This window comes from Myxocyprinus asiaticus, chromosome 9 (assembly GCF_019703515.2).
Source record: "Myxocyprinus asiaticus isolate MX2 ecotype Aquarium Trade chromosome 9, UBuf_Myxa_2, whole genome shotgun sequence".
Classification (NCBI taxonomy): Eukaryota; Metazoa; Chordata; class Actinopteri; order Cypriniformes; family Catostomidae; genus Myxocyprinus; species Myxocyprinus asiaticus.
The window spans coordinates 32,001,854-32,027,905 of NC_059352.1; the positions used below are offsets into that span (position 1 = coordinate 32,001,854).

At 35.4% G+C, this 26,052-nt stretch overlaps 2 protein-coding genes across 2 annotated transcripts in view; one reads left to right on the forward strand and one right to left on the reverse strand.

Moving 5' to 3' along the window:
* LOC127446593 (netrin-1-like) overlaps window positions 1–26,052 on the forward strand; it is an 87,946-nt gene that overhangs the window by 34,745 nt on the left and 27,149 nt on the right. The window contains exon 2 of the mRNA XM_051707639.1: window positions 19,617–19,805. Coding sequence (XP_051563599.1) covers window positions 19,617–19,805 — 189 coding nt within the window. The remainder of the gene's footprint in view (window positions 1–19,616; window positions 19,806–26,052) is intronic.
* LOC127446598 (syntaxin-8-like) overlaps window positions 1–26,052 on the reverse strand; it is a 144,858-nt gene that overhangs the window by 3,441 nt on the left and 115,365 nt on the right. The window lies entirely within an intron of this gene.

Here is a 26,052-nt window from a genome sequence, read left to right on the forward strand (position 1 = left end):
TGTTGATAAGTTGATAAGAAATCTGTAAGTGTGTTAAAGTGTATGTTGTAGGTGATACAATATTATTTTGATGTCTGGGTTGTGATATGATAGTATTGCAGTTCTTTATGTTTAGCAGGCTATATTGCAATTCACCACTGTAAGATAGTATATTGCAACAGTTTCTTTTTCATCTTCACTGGATTCTGGAAGTCGTGTTTTATAGCTAACTTTGATTCGAGTGTATTTTTCATTACACAAAAACCCTTGCAGTCTAGCTATAAAGACTATCTGTACAGACATCCTTAGAAATTAAACACGTTATAGACTAAAATTCTGATTGTTGGCATTCTTATTATTTTGATTATCGTGAGATGAAATATTGTGATATTTTGAAATATAAATTCGCCCTCATCTCTGGTATGTTGTCTGTGCGGTGGTTTGAAAAATTGAGCCCCTGTGTAACAAAACATCCAAAATTCACATTTTCTTAAATTCATTGCCAAAACTGTACACGTTTCATTACTAACCAACAGCAGTCATGCACAGCAGTACTCTAGGGCTCCCATGTGTGGATGAATTAATAATTATAAAGAACCGGAGGTACATAAGTCATAATCTGAGCATTCTGTAGCCAGTGATGAATAATGTAATAGGAATCAGCCCAGGAATTGGAATGAAATTAAATGTTTATGTGGTTTGGATGTCAATGAAAATGTAACTAAAAATTTGAAATATATTCATATACAGTAAATGCCAGTATGTTATTAATCTGGCTGTGGACCACAAGGTGGGGAATGTTGATAAACATGTAGGCTATACCCAATTAGGGCTACTTTTAAAGTTTGTTCCATAATTTAACAAGCAGCAGACAGATAAATATGGTTTTATTTGGCAGCCTTTCTCTGCAAAAAGAAATCATTAAACTTATGTGAATGAATCTACTAGTAACATAACAAAACAGAGCCTTAAGCGTTGAGGAAAGATCAGCAGGAGTAACAAAGACAGTGACAGAGAGGGCCCAAGAGAGAAAGGGTCAAAAGTAAGGGGGATAACAAATAGGCTCTAATGGAAGACAGTGGGTGTTGGGTGGAAGAGATAAAGAAATTAAATGAGGTTGATGGAGTGGTGGAAGTAGAGTTTTTTTGTTTGCTTTGTAAAAAGTCATTGCATAGAGATCTGTTCAGCATTTTGATTATGTCTAAATAAACAGGCCACATCTGCTTCCTGAAATAACAAACGACAATATCTTAAATAGAAAAAAAAAAAAAATGTTATGTATTAATAGTTAACACACTTTTCAAGGTTCCATTTGTTAACAACATTAGTTAACATGAACTAACAATGAAAAATACTTTTACAGCATTTACTAATCTTGGTTAATTTCAACATACATAGTAATACATTTTTAAAACCAAAAGTTATATACTATATGTCAATATTAGTTAATGCACTATGAACTAACAATGAGCAATTGTGTTTTTATTAACTAACATAAACAAAGATTAATAAATGCTATAAAAAATACTGATCATTGTTAGTTCATGATACATAATGCCTTAACTAATGTTAACGAATATAACCTTATTGTAAAGTGTTACCTGCTGTTATTATTATTATTATTATTATCATTATTATTATTATTATTATTATTATTATTATTATGTTAATCTGTCATGTGGTAACATCTAATTCAACTGGTTTATTCAACTAAAAATATTATTTAACATCGCTGAATCAACCTGAATACCTAAGGTTACACTATCAAAGCCAGTTTTAAGGGTTAAATAAAGTATAAATACTGTAGCCTCTGAAGGTAACAATTGCAGGTAACTACTCTTTACAGTGCAGTTAATGCACAACACATCCAAAAACACTATTAAGGTTATAAAGGACAGACTTGCAGTAATGACATAAAACTATATGTAAACACTGCAAGCAAGACAAACAAGTAAATATTGAAAATACATATTTTTAATAAACTTTAAACCCCAAATATACAAAGGAAAAATTGTTGACCTAAACATCTAAATAAACCTGAATACATTAGGTTGCACCAACATAACTAATTTTAATGATTACATCAGATAGAAAAAGCTCATTAACAATTAAAGGTTACCATTTTTTACAGTTGCACTTTGAAAAGAATAAGAACATAAGTGTTATGCAAAATATAACAGTACTTTAAAATATACCCCTCGTCCACATTTTAATATTAACAGTAATGGCAAATGAATGATGTGGTTGCCCTCTATGCAGTCTTTATGCACTGGACCTAGAGACAGCTGTTACATTCATAAAGATAGAAAAAAATCAGTTTTGCTCCCCAAACAATAACAACAACAACAACAAAAATGTAACTCCTTAATGAGAGAAAACTGTTTAAAATTATGTATGCTTTGATTTGTTGTAAATAGAATTACAGTCTTAAACATATTACACACTGTAAGGAAGATCTTTTTTACTTAATATTTTTTTTAATATTCTTGTCGATCATTACTAAAAATGTCCTTTATTTTGGTAGGAGGTTTAGCAGTGGAACTGGGTGCCCTGTTACCCTGGGGTGCCGCCATGACTTGTTAGAGGTCCTGCGGAATCAGTCAAGCACTGATTCAATTTGGTACCTGCGCGCTGTTTGACTGTGCCTGCTGCTATGTCTGCGCATGCTCTAGTGTGAGCATGTCTTGTGGTGAATGCAGCCACGCGAATGAACATTCAAATGTGCTTGTTGGTCAAAATGCTCCTTTTTATAGGCCTGTCTTTAATATTTATCAAACAGCAATTTTGACAAGTAAAATAGAAAAGTACTCCACTGTCCTTGGCTGGATAACTTTAGTTTAGCTGTACTCTCAATGAGTTTAATGACAGGCCTGCTTCTTAGTCAAACTCTGACTGCATTGAATTTAAGTTTTAATGTATGGTTTCACTTTATATTAGGTGTCTTTAACTACTATGTACTTAAGCATTTGATACAATTAACTTATTATGTACATACTTGTTGTTGCATTGTACTTACATTTACAGTACCTGCATTTAATTACATTTGTAGTTACACTGTTAACCTTACCTCTAATCCTAAACCTAACCTTTACCCAACTCTTACCCTAAAACCTAACTCTAACCCCTAACCCCAACCCTAACCATAACTATAACCCTAACCCTAAATCCTAAACCTACTTGTGTCTCAACCTCAGTAGCAGCAAATGTGAATCTTGTGAGAATATTGCCAAACAACATGTAGTTACACATTAAATACATTGCATTGTATGTATTTTTATGTTATTACATAGTAATTAAAGGTACCTAATATAAAGTGTGACCTAATGTATATCTAATAATCAAACAGTAAAAATTATGTCAATAATTTATTTAGTTTTATTTTGCAATAGTTTATTTTTTAATGTTTTTATATTACAATTTGTTAATGTTTAATTGCTGCTGTTACTGAAAAACCTAAAGCACCATTTATTATTTTATTACTGGCTCTTGAATAATTACTTTACTGTAAAAGCTTGAAGAAATGTTTACTTAAGAAACACTTCATGGCTACATTGTTTTAATTTTTTAACATTAATATTAAACTTTTTCACATATTTGTTAATTTATTTATTTTTGTGCTTTTTCCTTTTTGACAAGAAGGAAAGGGTGGAAAGAATGAAGGGCACTCATGCAAAGTTAAGACAGGTTGTTGTGTATGTCTTTGCATACATGTATGCGTGTGTGAGAATTTTTGTTTTGTGGAGTGATTCTCTGTTTAACAGGACTCGCATTTGTCTTGAATTAGGACTCAAAGGGCTTGAGTCAGAGCCGATTGACTCTAGGCCCCAGATACAGGTGGAAACAAAAGATTGAGTGCTCTTTAGCTCTCTCAGCATGCTGGCTGAAGAGAAGAGGCATTGCCTAAAATGTGTGTCCTGTTAAAATTGCACTGTTGACATGTGGGACTTGATTCCCCCCTGCTGTTATTCTCCACTGTGTCCACACCGGTTTGTCTGATCAAAGACTCAGATGGTTATATGTTCTTTTCCTGGCTGCCTCAACTCCTCTAATCTTTTATTTGTTTATTTCATGCCAAGGTGATCGTTTGGAAATCTAACACTCATACACTCCGGGGTTGGAGGTGAGGAGAGGTGGTGCCTCTCTCTAACTCTTTCTCTCTTTCATTTTTTTTTTAAAAATATGTGATTTGTTGAAGTTTTAGATTTTTTTCAGTACTCATTAAAAGCATTCCAGATTTGAGTCATGATTTGGCTAATAGCTGTTTATATTTTTAGGAGCTATTTTTAAATGTTTACATTTTCCTTCACAAAGGTGCAGACAGCTGTCTACAGACAGAATAAATAATCGCAGACAGGTATGTTTTTCTTGTTGACAAAATGTCAGGGTCTTGGGAAAAATCCAATATTGCCTTTAATCCAACGTTATATATTTTTTAAATGTATATTTTTTTCCACACCTGTAAAGGCTTGTCTGATTTAAGAATATATCTATATTATTTGTAACCATATTTGTGCCTAAATTTAATAATAATGAAAAAAATAATGAATTGAATAAAATCAATGAGAAATGTAAAAATTTGATTTCTTTATTAATACAGTGTGTGTGTGTGTGTGTGTGTGTGTGTGTATAATATATATATATATATATATATATATATATATATATATATATATATATATATATATATATATATATATGCAGTATACACTCACACTCGCTTGATTAGGAACACGTGTACACCAATGTTTTCATGTGATTATCTAATCAGCAAATCTTGTGGCAGCAGTTTAATGCATTAAATCATGCAGATATGGGTCCGGAGCTTTATCAATTTATCTTATTGATTTCGACCGTGGCATCAGTTGGTGTTGGTGCCATCAGTTGGTACCAGACAGGCTGGTTTGAGTATTTCTGTAACTGCTGATCTTCTGGGATTTTCCCACACAACAGTCTCTAGAGTTTACTCGATGCCAAAAACAAAAAATCATCTAGTGAGCGGCAGTTCTGCGGACGGAAACGCCTTGTTGATGAGAGAGGTCAACGGAGAATAGCCAGACTGGTTTGGCCTGACAGAAAGGCTATGGTAACTCAGATAGCCACTCTGTACAATTGTAGTGATCAGAATGGCATCTCAGAATGCACAACATATCAAACCTTGAGGCGGATGCATTACAACAGCAGAAGACCACATCAGGCAATTTATTAGGACCATAGTGTTGCTAATAAAGTGCTGAGTGTATATATATATACATTGAGAAGAGCAATATTTTATGTGTGATTTAATCATGCTCAATTTTCGTTCTGAGTTTCCTAAAGCTGTTATATGAAGACACTGTTTGCATCAAGAGACAAGCGCCACTCCAGCAGCCACACTAACTGAAACAAACAGCAGGAACAGCATGCAGTTATAGTCTGTGTTAGGGGTGTGCAGTGAAGCCATTATCTGTATCTGTATCTGTTCGTATGTAAAAATTATCTGTATCTGTCTCTGTATTCGAATAGAACCGGATGTAGGCGGAGCTTAAACCGGAAATGTGTCAAAGCTAACTGAAATGCCCATTTTTAAATGTTACTCTTACATTTATAAACATTCCTTGTAAATGCCTTTTCATAATAATAGCATAATAATAATAATAATAATAATAATAATAATAATAATAATAATTACTGTTTAGTTAAGTTATTATTTTATTATTTTTTTACTTTACAGATGAAGCTGAATTTGTAGGCTACATTAACTTTGGAATATGTTAACTGTGGTTTCTCCTGGTATTTCTGATATTAATATCTGCTGAAACAGTATTTTCATTTATGTCTGTGCATGTATAATATTACTCTGGATGCTGGAGGTGTCAAGCAAAATGTGAAATGTCAAGCACACATTTTGCAGTGAATATTAAATACAAATTCAAACATTAAAATCAATCAAAATAAATTGATATATAGCCTACAAACAGGTGAAAGTCCCATAAGTCTATCAGGAATTTTTACGATAGAACACCATTATTTAGTTAAATAATAATAATAATAATAATAATATAATAATAATAATAATAATAATTTTAAATTTATATAGCGCCTTTCCAGAGCTCAAGAACACTTAACATTCTCAAATTTAGCACAGTTTAAAGAAGAAGTAAAGCATGTTTCAGTTTATTCATTTTACATGAGCAGGAATATTCTGAATAGATGAATACTCTATGGAGCATTTAAACCTTTATGGAGCATTTTAGAAAAATTTTGCAATAAAGTCTTAACCAAAAAAATTACCTTCGCTGATGTGGATATAAATATGGTCCACGGATAGACAAGCTCTGACATGAAATCATCACTTCTGGTCAGGACATCGTGCTCAGGTTTAGGCTATACATGAATACATGGGAATCATTACATGTGAATTGTGTGATACATTAACATAGACATTTCAAGAAGTGGAAAGTGTACATGATGTTGTATCTTAATTATTGTTACACTTGATAAGCTCCAGACGCGCACAATTAACGGAGACTGCAAACGGAGTCGAGACCGCATGCATCCGATATGAAATCACACCATGATTTCATTCATTCAAGTTTTACACTTTAGAAATATTGGCTGCACAGATTCATAAATTCGTTGTAATTTTGGATATGTTTATTTACAGTGTCGCTTTATCCTTGTGCTTCTTGGATAATCAGTCAAATGAATATTTTTTCTATTATTCGGATGAATCCGGTATTGGTTTTGAAGTCATTATTCATGCCTTTCCGAATAAGGTATTCAGCTTCGGGTACATCCCTAGACTGTTTATGAAATCTGGAAGATAATTCATGTAAATTTGAGAGGAGATTCCATAAGAACACAGAGAACACAGTGTATCTATCAGGGTTTGCATGGTGTTCCTCCAAAAATGTTCTATTATTATTGGACTGTAAAAGTAAAATGTGTATTGTTTTGCGAAAAACAGCAATTTGAAGTGGAGTGATAATTTCCCTGTAAAGGAGCATTCCAGAGCATGTGAATCAGATCATCTGCTCCGGAGTGGTCCTGGATTTTTCAATAGGAGGGCAGCAAATGAAACTGACAAAAACAAAGCACTTCACCATCACCAAACAGTGTGTCAACATTACATTTGCATGGAAGCCAGCCAAAGAGCCTCAAACAGAACTACAAATAGAAGAAGAGTGAAAGAGATTAGAAAGAGACACATGTTACTGTAATTCTGAACCATTATTGGTCTATGTGCATGTTGCAATCACGGACTGTCTTGTTTAGTGAAAAGATAATGGGATTCATAAGTCTGAATCCACTTATGAAAATGATACTTTATTTCTTTTTCTAATTCATTACTTTTTCCCAATACAACTTGAATTACCAGTGCAACAATTTGAGTGAAAAGTTCAACTAAAAATTGACCTGAATTTCTTACACTGAAAAACTAATGAGTTGACTTTACTTAACAGACTGGTTAAACTCGTTCCCTCAGTTGAATTGAGTATTGGTGTCTCCAAAACTGGTATAATGAAGTTAACTTAACTTGGTGATCATATAGACTGAACTTAACTATTTAAGTTAAGGTAACTAGATGCAAGTAGACTTAACTCAGATTTGCTATTTAAGTGTTGTTGTTTCTACTTAATAATTTTAATTGAATGGACTAGTATTTAGACCATACAATAACACACCTTAAATAAAAAAGATTTCAACTGATTCTAGGTCAGTCATTTAATAAGATTATTTATCCACAGAAATGCATAGATACCTGTGCCTTAGTTGCACATGCACAATGAGAACTGAGATAGTGTTAACAGGGTCCAACTTGACCAAATCACACAAAAGAACTATTTGCAATAAAACAACATGAATAACACTATAAAAGAGCTAAAACCTCTACGAAGTCTTAACCATTTAAATGCCCCCATATGTTACCTTTTGACCAAGGAAACATAATTAAATAATGAAAGTGCAAGGCATTATGGGTTTTTCCCATAGCCTCAATTAAAGTTATTTACACTTAAATTCTTAAGTCTATCTGAAAAATAAGTTCAAGGAACATTTATATTTGAGTTATGAGCCAAAAACTTGACATTTTAAGTAATGTTTGATTAAGACAACTTGATTTTTCCAGTATTGACAACATTTGGGTTAGTATTTGGTGTATCCTCCTTTGGTATAACCCTGTATGGTACGCATTATGTTCTTACGATGGAATTTTTTTCTAATTTTATTTTCTGACATAAAATAGAGTTCCAAATGAAAGCTGGGGAGGAGCACGTTCATCTAATCTCGCAATTACACTAGAATATATAAAGGCCAACTTATCTTTCTCTAGCGAAAATTCTTCAGGCATCCCTCCTCCTCCCCATCTCCTCCATTAACATTTATTACACATACTTAGGTACTGGGGGGAAAACTTGGAGTGCAAGTGAAGTCTAGAGCTCGAGACCCTCCTTTGTGGACAGCAAGCCAAACCAGTTTAACCATTTACCTCTATATCAAGATTATATGAACATGTGAACTTGTGAAATAAAAAAATAAAAAAATAAATATATATATATATATATATATATATATATATATATATATATATATATATATATATATATTTGAATAAGAAATATTTGTACCACAATGGAAAATGGTCCAAAACTTTTCTCTCTCTTTTTTTTTTTTTTTTTTTTCATAAAAATTGTCAGTTTTTCCTTGAATAAACTGAGTATTTATTTAATTAAATTATATATTTGTACACTTGGAACTCCTACAGACTAAAATTGAGTGAATCATATTCACTCGTTCTTTAATATTGTTGATTATTGATGTATTTTTATTGTCAATAAAGCCTAGCTCGTCCTCACTTTTGTAAACCGGAGCTAACTGTGCACTCTTTTCGCCCTTTCCATAAAACACTGCCATGTTCATTTTTGTCTTAAAAGAAGAAATACAATTAATGGTAAACATTTTCAAATAAACGAATAAATGCAATAATATAATTGAAAATGCATTAATGCAATTCCAATTCCAATTTTCTGTAAAAACTATGTATAAAATATTAATCAATTAACAATTTCTAATTAACGTGTCAAAGATGCAGCAAAAAATCATGATGTAGAAGCAGCATAACAAAATGTTTAATAGAGCAATAGTGGAGAGTTTCAGCAGATATCTCCCCGCTAAGGGTAACCACAGGAAAATTCCATGTTATTGGTTACTTTTAAGACAGCCATTTTATTTCCGACAGTACATTATGTTTTAGCTTTTTCTGAAAGGTGAGAAAGTGAAAGAAAATAAATTGTTGCCATATGGCTGCTCCATACCAAAGAGGGTGACAGCATTCACTTGTTCAGCTTGTGTGGACTCCACAAGTTTATACAAAACCTGATGATCCGTATTATCCAGCATACAAAGTTAACATGGTCAATGTCCCAAATTTGCTTAATTGATTAGTGACAGAGAAATAGTGCAGAATCATAATATTTCTTATTCAGTACTTCTTAGTTACAACGTATCTTTATTTTAAATTCTTCAAAATCTTAGAACTGTTTATTTCCATGTTGAATTTACATTTCAAATGCCCCATTTTCAAAGTGGACCCACTGTAAAAAGATACAATCACAGAAACATCAGATCTGGAGTATGTTTAATAGTTGTGAGTTGATGAGAAAATAATTATTTTGATTTCTTTCTCCATTTATTTTTCTTTCATTTTTTTAATCTAAACAATTTTATAAATTAAATGCAGTCCTAAACAGATCAGTTGACACTGTCAGGATTAAAGAAATACTGTTCACAGCATGACATTTACAAGCTTCTAGGCATTTTATTTAATGTATTTGAGTCTCAGTCTTACATCACCAAGACCAAACCATCAAAATATTTTTGGCTGACCACATAACCACCATCCAAACCATTATCATTGTCACTAAGCAAGTAGATATTTTGCATAGGGAAACTATTTTTGCCAGTATTGATTTAAGGCCCAGAGCAAAGCTTTGAACTGATGCAACATCTTAAAAACGCATGTGCATGCACACACACGCACTCCTACATTCCACACACACACACACACACACACACACACACACAGACAGACAGACACAGACACAGACACAGACAGACAGACAGACAGACAGAGACAGAGACAGAGAGAGAGAGAGAGAGAGAGAGAGACAGAGACAGAGACAGACAGACAGACCGACAGACAGACAGACAGAGTATATACACACTGTCATACAACCACCCGTGTATGGACCCAATGTTTAACTTTGCTGAAAGACAACCAAACCCAAACAAAGGCTGATGTGAGCACATCTAATATTTTCTCATTAAGTCTTATAGAGCTCAGGGCACACACAGATTAATACATAACTAGCCATGGATGGGACCTCTTCCATGTTTGGTTTAAAGCCCAGTAAGGATAGCCCCCATCGGCCATTCTCTGATGGACTGGTGTTAGGTGTTGTTACTGAGTCTAGTTTGGGATGGTGATACCGACCCAGGGCAAAAGAAATATCTCACGCTCTGCAGTTCATGACATATGACTGGTGCTTTTTGACACTGAGGGTCAGGCCTCACACCTGAGATGGTGTTGGAACTTGGAGCAGACAGACATTACATGCCTGAGATGTTTCTCTTCTGAAGGGTGTATGAGCTGTGAGAGGATTCTTTCTCTGCATGTGTAGCTCTCAGTCACGGAATGCGGGTTTGTTTTTACCCCCATTTGATTTAGCGCACCATTATTTTGGTAATGCTTCACCAAGCGTGTTGTTTCATTGATAAAAAAGTGTAATCACCTATTCTGCTAGCTTTACCTTTTTTCAAAGTGTATGCTTAGGTTTTCTATGAAAATTTTACACCGTTGTAAGATAAAATTACAATAATTAACAAATTATCTTAAAGTATGTAAATTGCTTTTTCAAACAGATTAAAAAACGCCTGTCTTCCATTGGTTGTACAAACAGATAGCCCCACCCCAAGCTCACACCATTGGTCAAGCCTACAGTATGTTGCTGTTTTGGGCTGGGGTGCATTTCCCAAAAGCATTGTTAGCCAACTCCAGTTGCAGGTTAAATTGTTTACAACATAATTCAACGCTTTAGCGTTTCCCGAAACTGTAGTTACAGTGCTCCAGCGCTCCACCTATGGTTAGAAGCATAGTTCATTGTTAGTTTGCTGTGTGGACATCATTTGACTCCACTAAGGCTTCTAAATACTTCTATATCTTTCATTCTATATATATCTTTCATTCTGTCAAGATTTTGACCACATTTCAAGGGTTTTGCAGAAAGCGGCGTTCTGAAATGTCACGTAAATGCAAATGCGGCCGTTTAAGGGATTTAAGGCTGTTATGAGAAAGTGCTTTTACTATTAAGGTAAATCAGTAGCAAAACTCGAGAGCTTGCATACTTGGATTTGAGAATTTATACAATAGATATGTGTACTCATAAGTTGAAATTTACACTCACAGCACCGATGTGAAAACTTGTAAAATCAAAAGTTGAATGTTGCAATCTGCACTCAGACAATAATTCAAAGCTTGTGTTTTGAATTCACAAATGCAGACAAGTAGTCACAAATGTGTAAAATGACATTCACATAAATACAACTACAGACACAAACTTGTATTACACATGAACTTTTGTACTTCAATTCATTTTTGCAGTACAACCACAAATCGGCACTTACAACCTCTCAAATCTGGCACTGCAACTTGACTTTTGCAACTACTTTTGTGAAAAACCTGTAGCAAAACTCACTTGTGCACTTCCTGATGTGAGAGAGCAAAACCAGTGTTTGGCGGTGGGGGGGGGGGGGGTCAATGAAGTAATTTTATTGGTTGATGCCTAGCCAATGAATGCCACCGGTATGGATTGTGTTAACTGGGGATGTGCGCGTGCATGTGAATAATTTCATTTTCAAGATTCCTTCCATATGAATTGCCAAGGAGCAAAGAAAATACATTTTGCACATTATAAAAAAAAATGCTGGTATCATTATTAAACTGCATTGTTTCATTGATGTCTGTTCTAATGAATTTGACAGTTTAAGAGCGATTTTAACGGTTTCACAAGATAAAATGTTTTCCCATGTTAACGTGGGACATTGGTTTGAATGGGAACTGGCGATTACACTTGTCAGAGCAGTAAATCGCAAGTTGAATTATTTTATTTGCAACATTAAAGCATCATAGGCTGATATGTGTCAGTAATATACTTTCAATTGCTTTTATTTATAACTAGAGCTGGGATACTGGTCCAGTGGTTAGGCTCACTGGCAGTATAATCAGTGACTTGGGTTCAAATCCAGGTCAGACAGGATCTATTTGTTGCTTTGCTGTAGATTTTAATGTATTTTTAACAGATATAATGACAACAATCTTGTAAAACACACATACACAGACAAACAATTTATAAAATTGTTTTAAATAAATCAATCAAAATTTTAACTGTATCTGACAGCCAGCAATTACAGTATAATCTATTCAGTTTTCTGAGAATGATTGAATTATGTAGATCATCTTTTGGCAGTGTCATGGGTAGATATAAACATACAACATTGTCATGCACATAACCTTTGAAAAGTAAAGGATGATGTTATAACAATGTAAATAAACATGCAGATGTTACCATGGGATTGATCCCAGGTTGAAATGTATGATTAACAGACATGCTACCATTAGACCAATGGAGTGATCTAAAGTGTATAAGCCAATTATTGAGACATTTCAGCCTATGATGCTTTAATTTTGCAAATAAAATAATTCCACTTGCAATATACTGCTCTGACAAGTGTAATCGCCAGTTCTCATTCAATCCTATGTCCCATGTTAACATAGGTAACCATGCTCTTAAACTGTGTCATATTCATTAGAACAGACATCAATGAAACAAAGCGGATTAATAATGTTATAATGTGCAAAACGTCTTTTCTTTGCTCCTTGGCAATTCACATTGAAGGAATCTACTGAAAAGGCAAGTGAAATTATTCACACTTATTCATACGTCCGCATGTACTGCAAAAAATGAATTAAAGTACAAAAGTGAATGTGTAATACAAATTTGTGTCTGTAGTTGTATTTATGTGAATGTCATTTTACACATTTGTGACTACATGTCTGCAATTGTGAATTCAGAACACAAGCTTTGAATTATTGTCTGTGAGTGCAGATTGCAATATTCAACTTCAAAGATTTCACATCGGTGCTATGAGTGTAAATTTTAACTTACAAGTACAAATATTTACTGTACAATTTCTCAAATCCAAATATGCAAGCTCTCAAGTTTTGCTACTGATTTACCTTCATATGCAACACACACGTCTTCTGTCGGAAAACAAGGCTTATATGTCCATAAGTGGCGTTCTTATAGGTTTTGAAAGAGTGTGCATGTATGCGCTGAAGTGCGTCATGGGGACCCCAGAGTCTGATGTAAAAGGAAAATCCACTGTTGCAGCGCATGTATCTGTCGCATTCACATAGTGCACGCGCTTTCGTATCTTCAGCAGCTTTCGTGCATTAAACAGCTTTCTTGTGTTTATGTAAATGAGCAAATTTAATTTGATCTCTGCAGAAGTTATTACTCCACCCCCTGCGTATCGTCATAAATGACAGCTCTACATTGTTATACCAATGTGGTTCAAACGATGGATGCGCGACATAGTTACTACGGTTTCAGAAAACAGTCATGACTAGCTAGTTAATTTCTCCAAGGATGCATCGTACTATGGTGGTTAAGCAGTGAGTTACGTAGCTGTATGGGAAACGCACCTCTGGATGGGCCGTTCGAACAAAAAGACCAGCGTTTTAATTGTGCCACAGAGCCACAGTGTTAGTTTTGTTTTTAGGTGAAATCAATCTACAATTGGCTTACTTGACTGTGCATATTAAGATGGGATACATAAAATTACACAAATCATCTTTAAAATCTGCATTATCTGCTTAATACTTTTCATCCTTCACTCAGATTGTAGAAATAACAGCTGTAATCAATGAATTATGTGAAACGGTGACGTCTTGTTATCTTCGCTCAGTCTGACAGGCTGGGTGAAAAAAGGCCCCGGTAGTGTTGAGTGCTAGACTGATATCCCTGATAACATGAGAAGAATTACCAATGGCCTCTACTTTGAGACTGTTTATACAGCACGCTTTTACAAAGAGTGTAAGAAAGAGGGCATTAATCTCCTCACTTATTGGTAAGTTCAGTGTCATCAGAAAGAGAAGAGAATATATCCTTAACTACTGCTGATAAAATGCACTAGTTTAGCACATAAACGTCTGTTGACATAAGGTCGGGTTAACAAAAATCTAACCCTAAATACACTCACACCTAATAAACGACATGAGAAGCCTCTTTTCACAAGGGTCTCCCAAATGCATCTGCCTGGAATAGCATTCATTTACCAACTAATTCAAACACTAATATGTTATAATAGGCAAGTATTTGAGGAAATGAGAGGAGTCCACTGGCTTCTGAGACTGTAATATAAATAATTAATGAGAGAAAAATAAAAAGGAAAAACAGAGCTGACCACATGCGATAACATAGCACATAGGCAGGACTGTATTATGAAAAATTAAGACAGCAGTTGAAAAACTTTAAAAGAAATAAATGTATATATATTTTATTTATTTAAACACGTTTTAATGTATAAAAACCTACTAAAAGACCTACGGTGCAAATATAGGGTCAAACCATTCATTTACTTTCAAATTTTAAATCGCTGTTTTATGTTTGTTAAAATTATTGATATTTTGTTAATATAAATAATTAATATTTAAAAATTATTTGTCTGTGATATTTGGTGAACAGCAACTCTTTTTTCGTAACCAAGGAGTGCAAAGCAAAATCAAGACTTTCTTCTAAGAACATTCTTAAGGCAGTAACAAAGCCAGTAAGCTGTGCTGGAGAGCTATCACCTTACACTGTCTTCTCATGGCTGTATATGTTTATCAGCCTCTCAGTGAGCTAAGCCAAACTAAAGAGGGGAAAGAGACAAAATGCATCTGGTTTGGCTTTCTCCTCAAGCCAGCCAATCAGAAGGAGCCATCTCACCCCCTTATCTCTGCCTGGGGTTTATCGGCTAAGTGGATATGCAGCTACAAGTGAGAATAGGTTGTTCTGTCGGGATCACTGATGATGCTTTTCATCCACTACAAGATTTGTATTCAACAGCTTGTATGGACACCTTGTAATCTTTCTTTCTGTTAAAGTGCATGCTTATCCATTCTGTGGTTAGGAAGTACCACCATAGGGATGGGCTTTTCCTAACACTTGCAAAAGCTTCTGTAATCTTCTTCTGCCATGTAAGGCAACATTTAAATTATGCTCATGCTTTCAGGTCAGAGATGACATGACTAGATTAGCAAGTCTGAAAGCACTTTAAAGGTACGAGGATGCATGCAGGTTGACCGAGGTGTGAGAGTCTGTGTCAGAGAGGGCAGAGCTAATGAAGGAAGGGCAAAGTTAGCAAATTTGTAACAGAGAGATAAGAAGAAGGGAAAAGTTGTAAAAAGTGGTAAATGTGTACAGGGTCTAACAGTGAGTTGATTGTGTTTGGGGGGTAGACATAATGTACGGCCACTTTGTGTTTGCTGCCATTGAGAGGCAACCACCCTGAATCCTGCATTCCTATAAAAGAGCAGGTGTGAGGACACCATACGCTTTGTGTGAGTGTTTGTGTCTGTGTTGGATTGTACCTTCATGTGGACAGAGGCATATCACAACAATCACAATCTCTTTCATGAGAAAACCAGATGAGGTATTGCACATTGAAACAGCCCCTTTCCAGCTGCTCTATGTGTACCTGTGTGTTCAGTGTTGTTTTATTTATCACTAAGGGCAAGAGGAAACATCCTCTGCATGAGCCAAATGCTACCAATAGCCTCACGTTGACAGTGCACATTCCTTTTAAGAGGAGCTCTTTTAGGTGCATGGTGATGTTACAAAAGTGCATTCTGACTGTTATGCTTAAAGATGCATTGAGTGAATTTTTATGCATGCCGTCTTAGATTTACATTGACATTAGAGGCACAGATAAAGCATCATTCAAATGCAAATGTTTTCATTTTCCATTGCCACTGGCCCTGTCCCCAATGGCACACTTGATGTGGTCTTGCGATCTCGTGGTCTTCATTTGCAAATTCAGCAAAGTCCATGAGACTGTAGGGTGTCACATTTGACACTGAAGCGCTCAAAAGGGTGCATAAGAGCACCTCCTTTGCGCCCTAGGTGCACCCTTCGGCTGAGCCTGAATCAGTGTGATCTCCTAGTGGTCTTCTACCCAACAGTCCCTGGTGTTGAATCCTAATGACCAATCACAACTGACTGGAGTTTCTGTACTAGAGGAAAAATCATGTGGGATCAGGCTGTCAATTATGGATTAAATATTGATTTCAATATTTGTTTTTGTATAATTGGTTCAAAACTAAGTTTTATTCAGTTTTTCAGAGATGGAATTACTCCTGTTCAGTTTACATTTGAATTGTTTTTCTTGTTGAAGTTTTATGTTAAAAAAAGTAAGTAACATAACACAACCTTTTTTATCATTTCAAAGAGGATCTTAGAATTATTGTGAGGCTCTAAAATGTCAAGACAGGAGAGAATACTTTCGTGCACATAGCTATGGCTTGTAAGCTTGCTTATATATTTTTTAATAGCATTGTTTGGTCTAACAGCGAATGTTCTTATTTCTGTGCATTTGACTGTGTTCTATGCAGCTGTCTTCTGCCATTCAGGTGTCCGAGTCAAATTTATTTGTTCACTAAATATTTAAAACGATGGGGTTTTTATTGTTGTTATATGTGTGCTTTATGTGTCAGAGGTTCTTGATTAAATTGTCTTATGGTTTCTTGTCAGTGTGTTGCTTGGAATTATTTAATAAAAACATACATCCAACAGTTAGTTTAAAGTGTATTCCTTATCTATCAATGTCATGACTTTTTAAATAATAATTTGTAAAACTATGTATGTTAACTTTTTTTTATATAAAAGTGTGTCATCTGACTGAAGTCTTGAAGTCTGTCCCAAACGCATGCATACAACTCATGCACTCTCATGGACTTGCTGACTAGTGCCCTATCAGTCTGCACTCACTTACATCAACAAAGTCCGGACTCAGAGGAGGACTGCAAGGCCTAGGGTGCCATTTGGGACAGGGCCATTATAGAAATTCATTATTCACAGTAAGCTATGATTAATTTAAACCATGAATGAAAGTGTCCAATAACAGAGCGGTTACTGAGATTAGGCAAGTAGTATCTGGCTGGTCATATGATCCTAAAATGGTAGCCCCTATGAGGGGACCCTCTCAATGTAGATTTAAACAGCTTTTATAAGGTTACTGATATGACTGGAGTCTTTATTTCATGTGAGCACTCATAATTTTATACATATGTTCAAAATTACACAGTTTCTTAAGGAGTAAAATTGATGTTTAATGAGAAAAAAAGTACAGAGTGCACCTTTTCTTTTTTTTTGGATTTTCCCCTTTATCTCCCAATTTGGAATGCCCAATTCCCAATGTGCTTTTAAGTCCTTGTGGTCATGTAGTGATTCAGCTCAGTCTGGGTGGTGGAGGACAAATTCCAGTTGCCTCTGCATCTGAGACTGTCAACCTGTGCATCTTATCACATGGCTTGTTGAGTGTGTTGCCACGGAGACATAGTGCATGTGGAGGCTTCACTCCATCCACTGCAGCAACCATGCCCAACTCACCACGTGCCCCACTGAGAACGAACCACATTATAGTGACCACGAGGTGTTTTACCCCATGTGACTCTACCCTCCCTAGCATCCGAGCCAATTTGGTTGCTTAGGAGACCTGGCTGGAGTCACTCAGCACGCCCTGGGATTTGAACTAGTGAGCTAGCGAACTCCAGGGGTGGTAGCCAGTGTATTTTACCACTGAGCTACCCAGGCCCCCTACAGAGTGCATCTTTTGAAATTAGAAAAGAAATTGCAAAATTTACCTAATGAAATGTATACTGACTAAACTATAAGTAAGATAAATTAAACCAAAGTGTAAGCTGAAACATTTAGGAATCTTGTTGAAGGCTGCATTGACTCTTAAGATTTGATTTTGGCTCTTGATTTTAGCCACTGCAACAAATTACTATCCTATTGCAGGCTGTCCAATCCATGCAATAACCTTTTTTAATTGACTTTTTTTTTTTTATTTTTTTTTTTTACCACAGATTGTTTCAAATCATGTTAAGAAGTAAGAAAGAATACAGCTGAACAGTTTTGGGGTGATCTCATTGTAATAACAGATTTTTCTTATTACTTTGGTAAAACATGCTGTTGTGATTAGTTTGCTCAATTTTATGTTAGTCCAATAGAGATATTGGGCAGATACAGGAATGAATAATTTTTGTGCCTTTTTAGGTTGAAGGTAATAAAGAGTGGTACAATGTTGCTTTTTCAAGACAAGTAAAACCAACCGTTATCAGTCAGTTCAAACAGCAAGTCAGTAGAAATTAAAGAAGCCAGAGGCAGCATAGTGGATTGCATTTGCCTTGTTAGCAAAAATGAATAATCCATATCTGGAGGGTAGGAAGGATCAGTTTTCACTGGAATCCAAACAAGCAGACATAATTAATACCAACAGAATGCCTGTTTGAAAGCAAACAAGCCGTTCCTGAAGTGAGTTTAAAGAAGAGATACTTCTAGGACAGGCCAAATTATAATTCATTATGTCCTGGAGGCATCTTGGAAAACCTATTCAAAGTTTTAAAATGATTTGGCAGCAAGTGGAAAATCTGTGGAGTCAAGTCTTTTGGGAGAAATTAAGTGAAGTTTTTCAAGAAGTGTTATGTCACTTGTTACTTACTGGACAAAATTGTTCTGAAGTCGCTGGAAACAGAGTCAAAGTGTTATTTCTTTCTCTGAAGAACTTGATTGCAATTTGAAAAGTAAGGACTCAAGAAGTACATATGATGGCAGTTACATGGAAACTGAAATATCTAAAGGAGTTTAAGCACTCTCATAAAAATGTTTGTTCTGATTTCAAGCCTTGCCGTATCCCACCAAGAACATAATTTGCTGAAGTTTCTTAGAGTATGTGTATGAGCTATGTCTTGCCATCAGTTTTCTGCAGTTGAACTTCACAGCCCAAAGCACTTTGGTGGGAGGGTTGGAATTTTTGTTGAATAATACATGAGGAGGATCCACGCCAATGTCTCACCCAGGCTTAATGAAAGAGAACATGTCTACACACAAATCAGTCATGAATAAACATCAAACAGTAATTAAACTTGGTGGCAGCAACTTTATTCATTAGTAAGAAAGCAGGAGCGCAGTTTGCTGCGCATGGTGGGGATTGGGAATGGAATGGTAATTGGAGTTCTTGTCTGATATTGCTTGGCATCGTTGGAAGAGAGGAGCCCTGGTTAAAGCAAAATCTGAGAAACTGACCTCAATATTATGAGAAGTTAATTCCCTAACACTTAATTTGCGGCAGTTGGAGAGGTTGATAGAAACATAGCTGTCAAACTGGTTATGTCTTTAAACTCAAACTTGAGGCCAGTATCACTACTGAATATTGATTGTAAAAATTCACTTCATTCCTGTGGTTGACAGTCAAATGACTTTCACGTATAATAAGATATATATTCATGTTTTATAAATACACTGTTTAAATATATGTTTTCTTTTCCCTTTATGCAGCCTGCAATTGTAACCTTCATGCGAGGCGCTGTCGTTTCAATATGGAGCTTTACAAACTCTCCGGAAGGAAAAGTGGGGGAGTCTGCCTGAACTGCCGCCACAATACAGCAGGTCGCCACTGCCACTACTGCAAGGAGGGCTACTACAGAGACATGTCTAAGCCCATCTCTCACAGAAAGGCCTGCAAAGGTATGAAGAATACTGAATCTGCATTCTATGGATGATTGTGAAGAAGGGGGATTGGGTTTATTTTTAAAGGCCCATACTGTAGTCTGGAACGCATCACTTGATGCTTCCTTAAAGGTGCTTTTTGATTTTTTTGATTTATTTTTTTTATACTGCGCATGCCAATCTACCAGTTCTCTTGAACATATACTGACACCTATCACATGGATGCAGCATCACGCAAAATAAATATTTCAGTAAGTGATGCCATTGTAGATATATGCTATTTTCAATCAGCCGTGATTAATTTATCCCATGATGAAAAGTGTCTGATAATAGGGAGGTTACTTGGTTATCTCAACATGTTGGCCCCCATGAAGTGACCCAGCTCCATGTAAAATGTCTTACAGTATGTATCTCACCTCATCTGAGTGTGCATCATTTACATGTATTTTTCAACAGTACCGATTAATGATTTTTTATGTGTAAAACTTTCTTACCAAGAGAAAAAAACACTAAGTGCATCTTTAAGAAAGCAGAAAATGTAACTTAAGTGATTGGTTAGGCTGTTTTCTATGCAAAGAACCAATTTCACATTTAGTTTGTTTTTCACAAAGGAACCAATAAAATGAATTGGTGATTATTCTTAATACATTACCCCTCAAATGAGGGAATCAGCAGGTCCAAAGGAAGAATCCTTCACATTCATGTGCTCCTCCAACCCCATGAGTCTCTTTCAGCATGCAGCCCAAGGACAGGGATGTGGGTGGCGGAGGGGTGGAGGAAGAAGGTTACATCTTTCTGACATAGAGTTATTGGGATTCATTTGGGGGATGGTTTGACAGGACAAGCCAAACAAACAGATCAGAGGTGTGAACTGATCCTTGTTACAGGTCAGATGAGTGAGAGGAATTGAGGTTGGGGGAGGACGGTTAGGAAGAGAAGGGAGGGTGGGAGCTAGCAACTTTCCACAGGTGTGCAATTGGCTGGGGACAGCACACTTACCTGGGAGCTGTCCAAACTGCTGATGTGACAAAAAAGCAGAAGAAAAGTAAAGATTAAAAAAAGAAAAAAGAACAGGGTATTTTCACCTAAAGTTGCCAAGGGGCAAGATGACAGGAGCAAAGGCTTTGTGCAAACAAGCCCCCCGTCACACCTTAGCTTTCTCCTCATAACAAGATCCATTCTGCTGCTCTCCACGAGGGCTTAGGATCATTTACTTTCAGCTTTTGCTCTGGGTAAAATATTAGGTCTATGTTGAAAGCTAAAGACTCTGTTTTCCCAAACAGATAGATCCATCAGTCTGACAATGCAGACAGTGGGGAATGTTTTTGCATCAGATGAGAATGTTATACTTGTTGAACAGAAGTTGTTTGTATTCCTGCTATACCATCAGCATGCATCGGTCCTGTTTAACAAACCCACACAACAAAGCAATTATTCTTATTCCTGCTGTTATATGGAGGCAGCTGAGGTGATAAATAAGTTCAGTTTATATTTAGCTCTAAACTGATTTAGGCTCACCCTTTTCAAGTAAAAACAACCATATTTCATTAGTGTAAGAGTGAATGTGCATTGTTTTTATTTCTTGGACAGAGGATCACTTGCACAACATTTTCACCCTATAAATATGAAAAAGATTAATGAGTATACAGTACATAAATATTCTCTGCATGGAAAGGCATTACAAAAATGCATATGCTAACCAACATATCCATTCTACCATACTCCAGACTGACATTTACCCCTCTCTGGGCTCTCATTTGATTCTCCTGTCGACTTGGAATGCAAACAGACATTCATCATCCAACTGTGTGTTCCGCTAACCCCCATGCTATGTCTCATTGAGGGAAGAGAACTTCTTTTTGTTTTCACTTCCTTTCTCCTGTGTACAAGACTTGATTCTTTCAGCATCTCATTACTCTCATTGGTGGGGTTTACTCTGTTGGGATATGTTGGCTAGTTAAATGATGCATTTAATTGTAGAATTATGTATAAAATCTCCTAATGCAGTGTGCAGATGTAACAGAAGGAATCTACAAAAGTTGGTCATGGATTTTCTTAATGAGCTTGAATATTGTTTGCAGTTCTCAGTATTATTATTCATATTTGATGGTTTAAACCCATCACAGCTTCAGTAAATTTGTTTCAGACAAGTTGGTGGTAACTCACTCTTACACTTTTAGTTTATTTATTTATTTTTTTTACTTTTGCACGGCTGTCGTAATTAATATCAAGGGTGAAAAATCCTGCAGGTCTCTGATGACCCTGGGCCCTTTTCTGAATTTTTATTAAAATTATTTGCTTTCCTTGGAAAGTTAATGAACTCTTCTGTTTCCCTGAGATTTGAGACTGAGGCCATGGAGGATTTCCCAGGCATTTGCAATTAGGGTCAACAAACCAAATGGAATTCACTAATGGATTCAATCAAACTTCGAGTAGCCTTTAATAGTAAAGAAAATTTTAAAACACTGATAATTAGCTGCATACTCTTTAGATTTGTACTGGAATATTAAACAAATAGCTACAAAACATTAATTAAATGAATTGTGTATTATTGAATGAAACATTGGGGGACAATCAGTTCTAAATTAAAAATGCATCATTTTGACCCACAGCTAATGAGAACCTTTCCTTATGCATTTCATTATGGAGAGATCTGCTGAAGATGGCAACTTTTCCAAGCTTTGTGAAGTGATTGGAAAGACGGACCCTGTGCTTTGTTCACCTAAATGTTTGCAGTCTTTTGCATGCTCATTTCTGCTATTTCTCCTTGTTTTCTTGCTTTTTGCAACAGTCATCCACGTTTGGTTCTGGTGAAGTAATTTTTCTTAAATTTGCCTCAAATTTGCCTCATCAGTCTTTTGTGCTATTTTTAATAGGCAACATTTTCTGCACTGTTACTATTATCATAATAGGCATAATCTATATCATTATTTTATGGCCTGTATTATCATTTGTTTTCTTTCATTTAATTTAATTACCCGTGCATTAATACAGAGCTCTCATCTGCTGTTGTATATTCTATTATTTTACTTACTAGATTGGATCATTATGTCAGTTCCTTTTGGGTCTAATAGATTACACAAGCTACAAATTACAGGTTTAAATACAGGAAAACAATGGCACTTTTCAAATGAGAGGGAGACCTCCTGTTAGTCCAGGCTGACTCCCTCAAATCAAATGTTGCTTCACTTGAAATAGTATTGAAAACATATTTCATGATGATTTACCCAATCTGCAGCTTAAACATGCCATTTTGTTTTATTTTATTCTGAAATTTGCCAGAGTTAGATCCCCTAATGTAATTACAATCAAACACTGTCCAAGTTTTATGGCTGTATTAACTTACATCAAAACAGTTGTACAAAAAAACGTGTGGTAATTAACAAAAAGTGAAAAATGATATGAAGTATGATATTTAATTTTGGCCAAAGAAAATGTTTTCAAAAACTGAAATTGGGATGCATTGCAAGTTAATGAATGTGTCAGTAGGCTTGTAAATTAAAGCACCTCACTCCCCTCACACTCATTAATTTAATATGTTTTCCACCTAACTTCTCTTTTAACAAGTCATCACACACTTATTTAGAGCTGTGTAATGGTGGCAACTATACAATAGTTAGTTTCGGCCCTCTAATCTGATTGGACAAGCGTGGTCCTGTTGATATATATAGTATGACAGCACTGGGGCGCTTTACTGTTTGTATCACTCCAACTGTCTGTGTTGTGCAAACCCCCAAATCACAGCCATGCTGATATTCATTACAATAGCACTTTTGCTAGTGTGATATTGCTTAATTACAGCATACTCTACAGTATAACCACAGTTTTCCAACTGGGGGGTGCCAGAGCATGTCAGGGGAGGCACAGAGAATGACAGAGACTGGCCCATGTGATGCAAGCTGATCAGAAATAGGCAATAAAACAGCTAAATAATCAAACTGTCATAAGGACAAACATGTATTTTTAATGAAAAAAATGGAAATAATATAAATAATAATATTTCATATAAATAGATATATTTATAGCCATTTACGCACCAGTGTATGACGCACTGTCTAATGAGCATTTAAGGATATTGATCATGATTGGTGAATTGCTCCAATGCCTGAAATATGATTCATTTTGATAATATAACATTACAGGACAATACCTGATAAACAATAAATGGCCAGAATGTTCTGCTGTTTTATTTTTATTTTTTAATTTATTCATTTTTGGTCTAAGACTTTAAAAACCACTGCTCTATAACAATTAACTATGAAAACAGCTTAATAATCACATTGTCATAAGGACAAACGTATATTTTTAATAGAGCTGTCAAAATGAACGGGTTAACGCATGAGATTAATTAAAAAAGTTTAACGTGTAAATTATTCTTCATTGAGATTAACACATTTACCGTTAATAAAGCATAATTTAAGAGCATAAACACTGGTTGGGAGGGCGGAACCTTTGTGATGTGTCCGCCTGGAGTCTTTGTTCTGACGGACACACGCCAGAAACACACACTACAGCGATTCCGTGTCAGTGATAAAATGGAGCTCTTAACACTATTTGTTGTACAAAACAAGATTGGACTTGTAATAGAAAGCAAGTATTTTTAAGCCTATGTAAAGTGGAATTTATTTACCACAGATGCACGGCAAGTCTTAACTATCACCAAAACGCAGAATGAGACATTTTTGTCTGCAAGCACTTTTCATGAAGTGGCGCTGGCGTTTATGCCCTGATGCGAATCAATAATGCGGGTTCACGCATTATTGCTGTAACAAAGCAGATAGCCACAGTCTGCTGGCTGATTAGTATTATGGAGAATGAGAGTTTAGGAGATTTCATAAAACATTATATCGTTACATATTGCTTTGTTTACTTTCCTAAAAAGAAATTAAATTCATTTTGACAGGAAAATAAGTATATATAGAGTCAGATTTCAGCACTTTCAAAATCTGCGATTAACTACCAAAAATTGAATCGACTGACAATACTTTTGATTTAAAAATAAGGCAAAATACGGTTTAATATTAATATTTATAGCCATTTATGCACCAATGTATTGTCAAATGTGTCTGTAAGAATTTCATTTTTATTATTTATTTATTTGACTTTAAAAACCACTGCTAAACTAATGTAGTGTACACTGCTCTCTTATGTTTTGAAACTATATAATGAATGATGCAGAGAAAGTCTACTGCACACTGTTAGACTGAAATTTATTTTGTGTGTTAGAGGTTAAAGCTTCTGATGATGCTTCAGGCCTCTGATTTGTGGAGTCACCCTTCATAAACCACACTGTAAACAGGCAAAGTAAAAGCAGCTATGCTTTGCAAGGTGCATCTCATTACTCAATAAGTTTCCTTTAGTCGTCTAAGGAAATATTTGGCCCGTCATCTCTCCTGGCAACTGGAGTGAGTGACTTTAGAGTGAAATTGATTTGATTTGGTAAATAAGTCATTTAGTTTGAATACAGTAAGCCATGCTTTGATCATATAAGTGTGCGGTGCTCTGCAAATTGTCAGCCATTCCAGACCATTGGGTGGGCTGTTAATAGCTCATAAAATTGTGGTTAGAAAGGTAGCTTGGAATCTTGATTCAGTATTATATGACATGATTGAGTTTATATGTATTTGTACTGTAGCTCTTAGAACTAGCAAGCTATAGAGGATTACATCACTCTCAGTTCCCAAGCACGATGTTAGCCAGTCAAGCTAAATGTGCCTTTAGTTGAGCAGTGTGTGGTTGCCATGGGTTTATATACAAATAGACAAAATAAGAGGCTCATTTACTCCCCATCCTCATTAGGGTTGTGGGAAAAACTTAGCTCAGAAGGTCAGTACAAAAACTAAAGTAGGGTTTATGTTTGCAACGAGAGTTGTGTGGTAATTTTGGGCACGTTTACACTATTACTCCTTTTATTTCTACATGTGTCTTGCAGTGTCACAAAACAGTGCTATTATTAATCACAAATAACTCTTCTGTTAGGGATTTGAAACGTTGTTTTACATTATCTCACTTTTCTAATTTGATAAAAAAAAAAAAAAAAAACTACCTCTTTTGTGACTGGTTTCAATTAGATGAGAATGTAGAAAGTAAAAAGACAACTTTGGCAAACATTTGTTGACAAAGAGCCAGTTGTGGTCCTTGGAGTGACAGCCTTAATTTCATCACATAATTATGCTAATGCCTACAGTTTCAAAAAACAGTGTTTTCTGTCTTTGAAAAAAACACCCCAAAACATGAATTTAAGCAAAAACAGACACTCAAGATG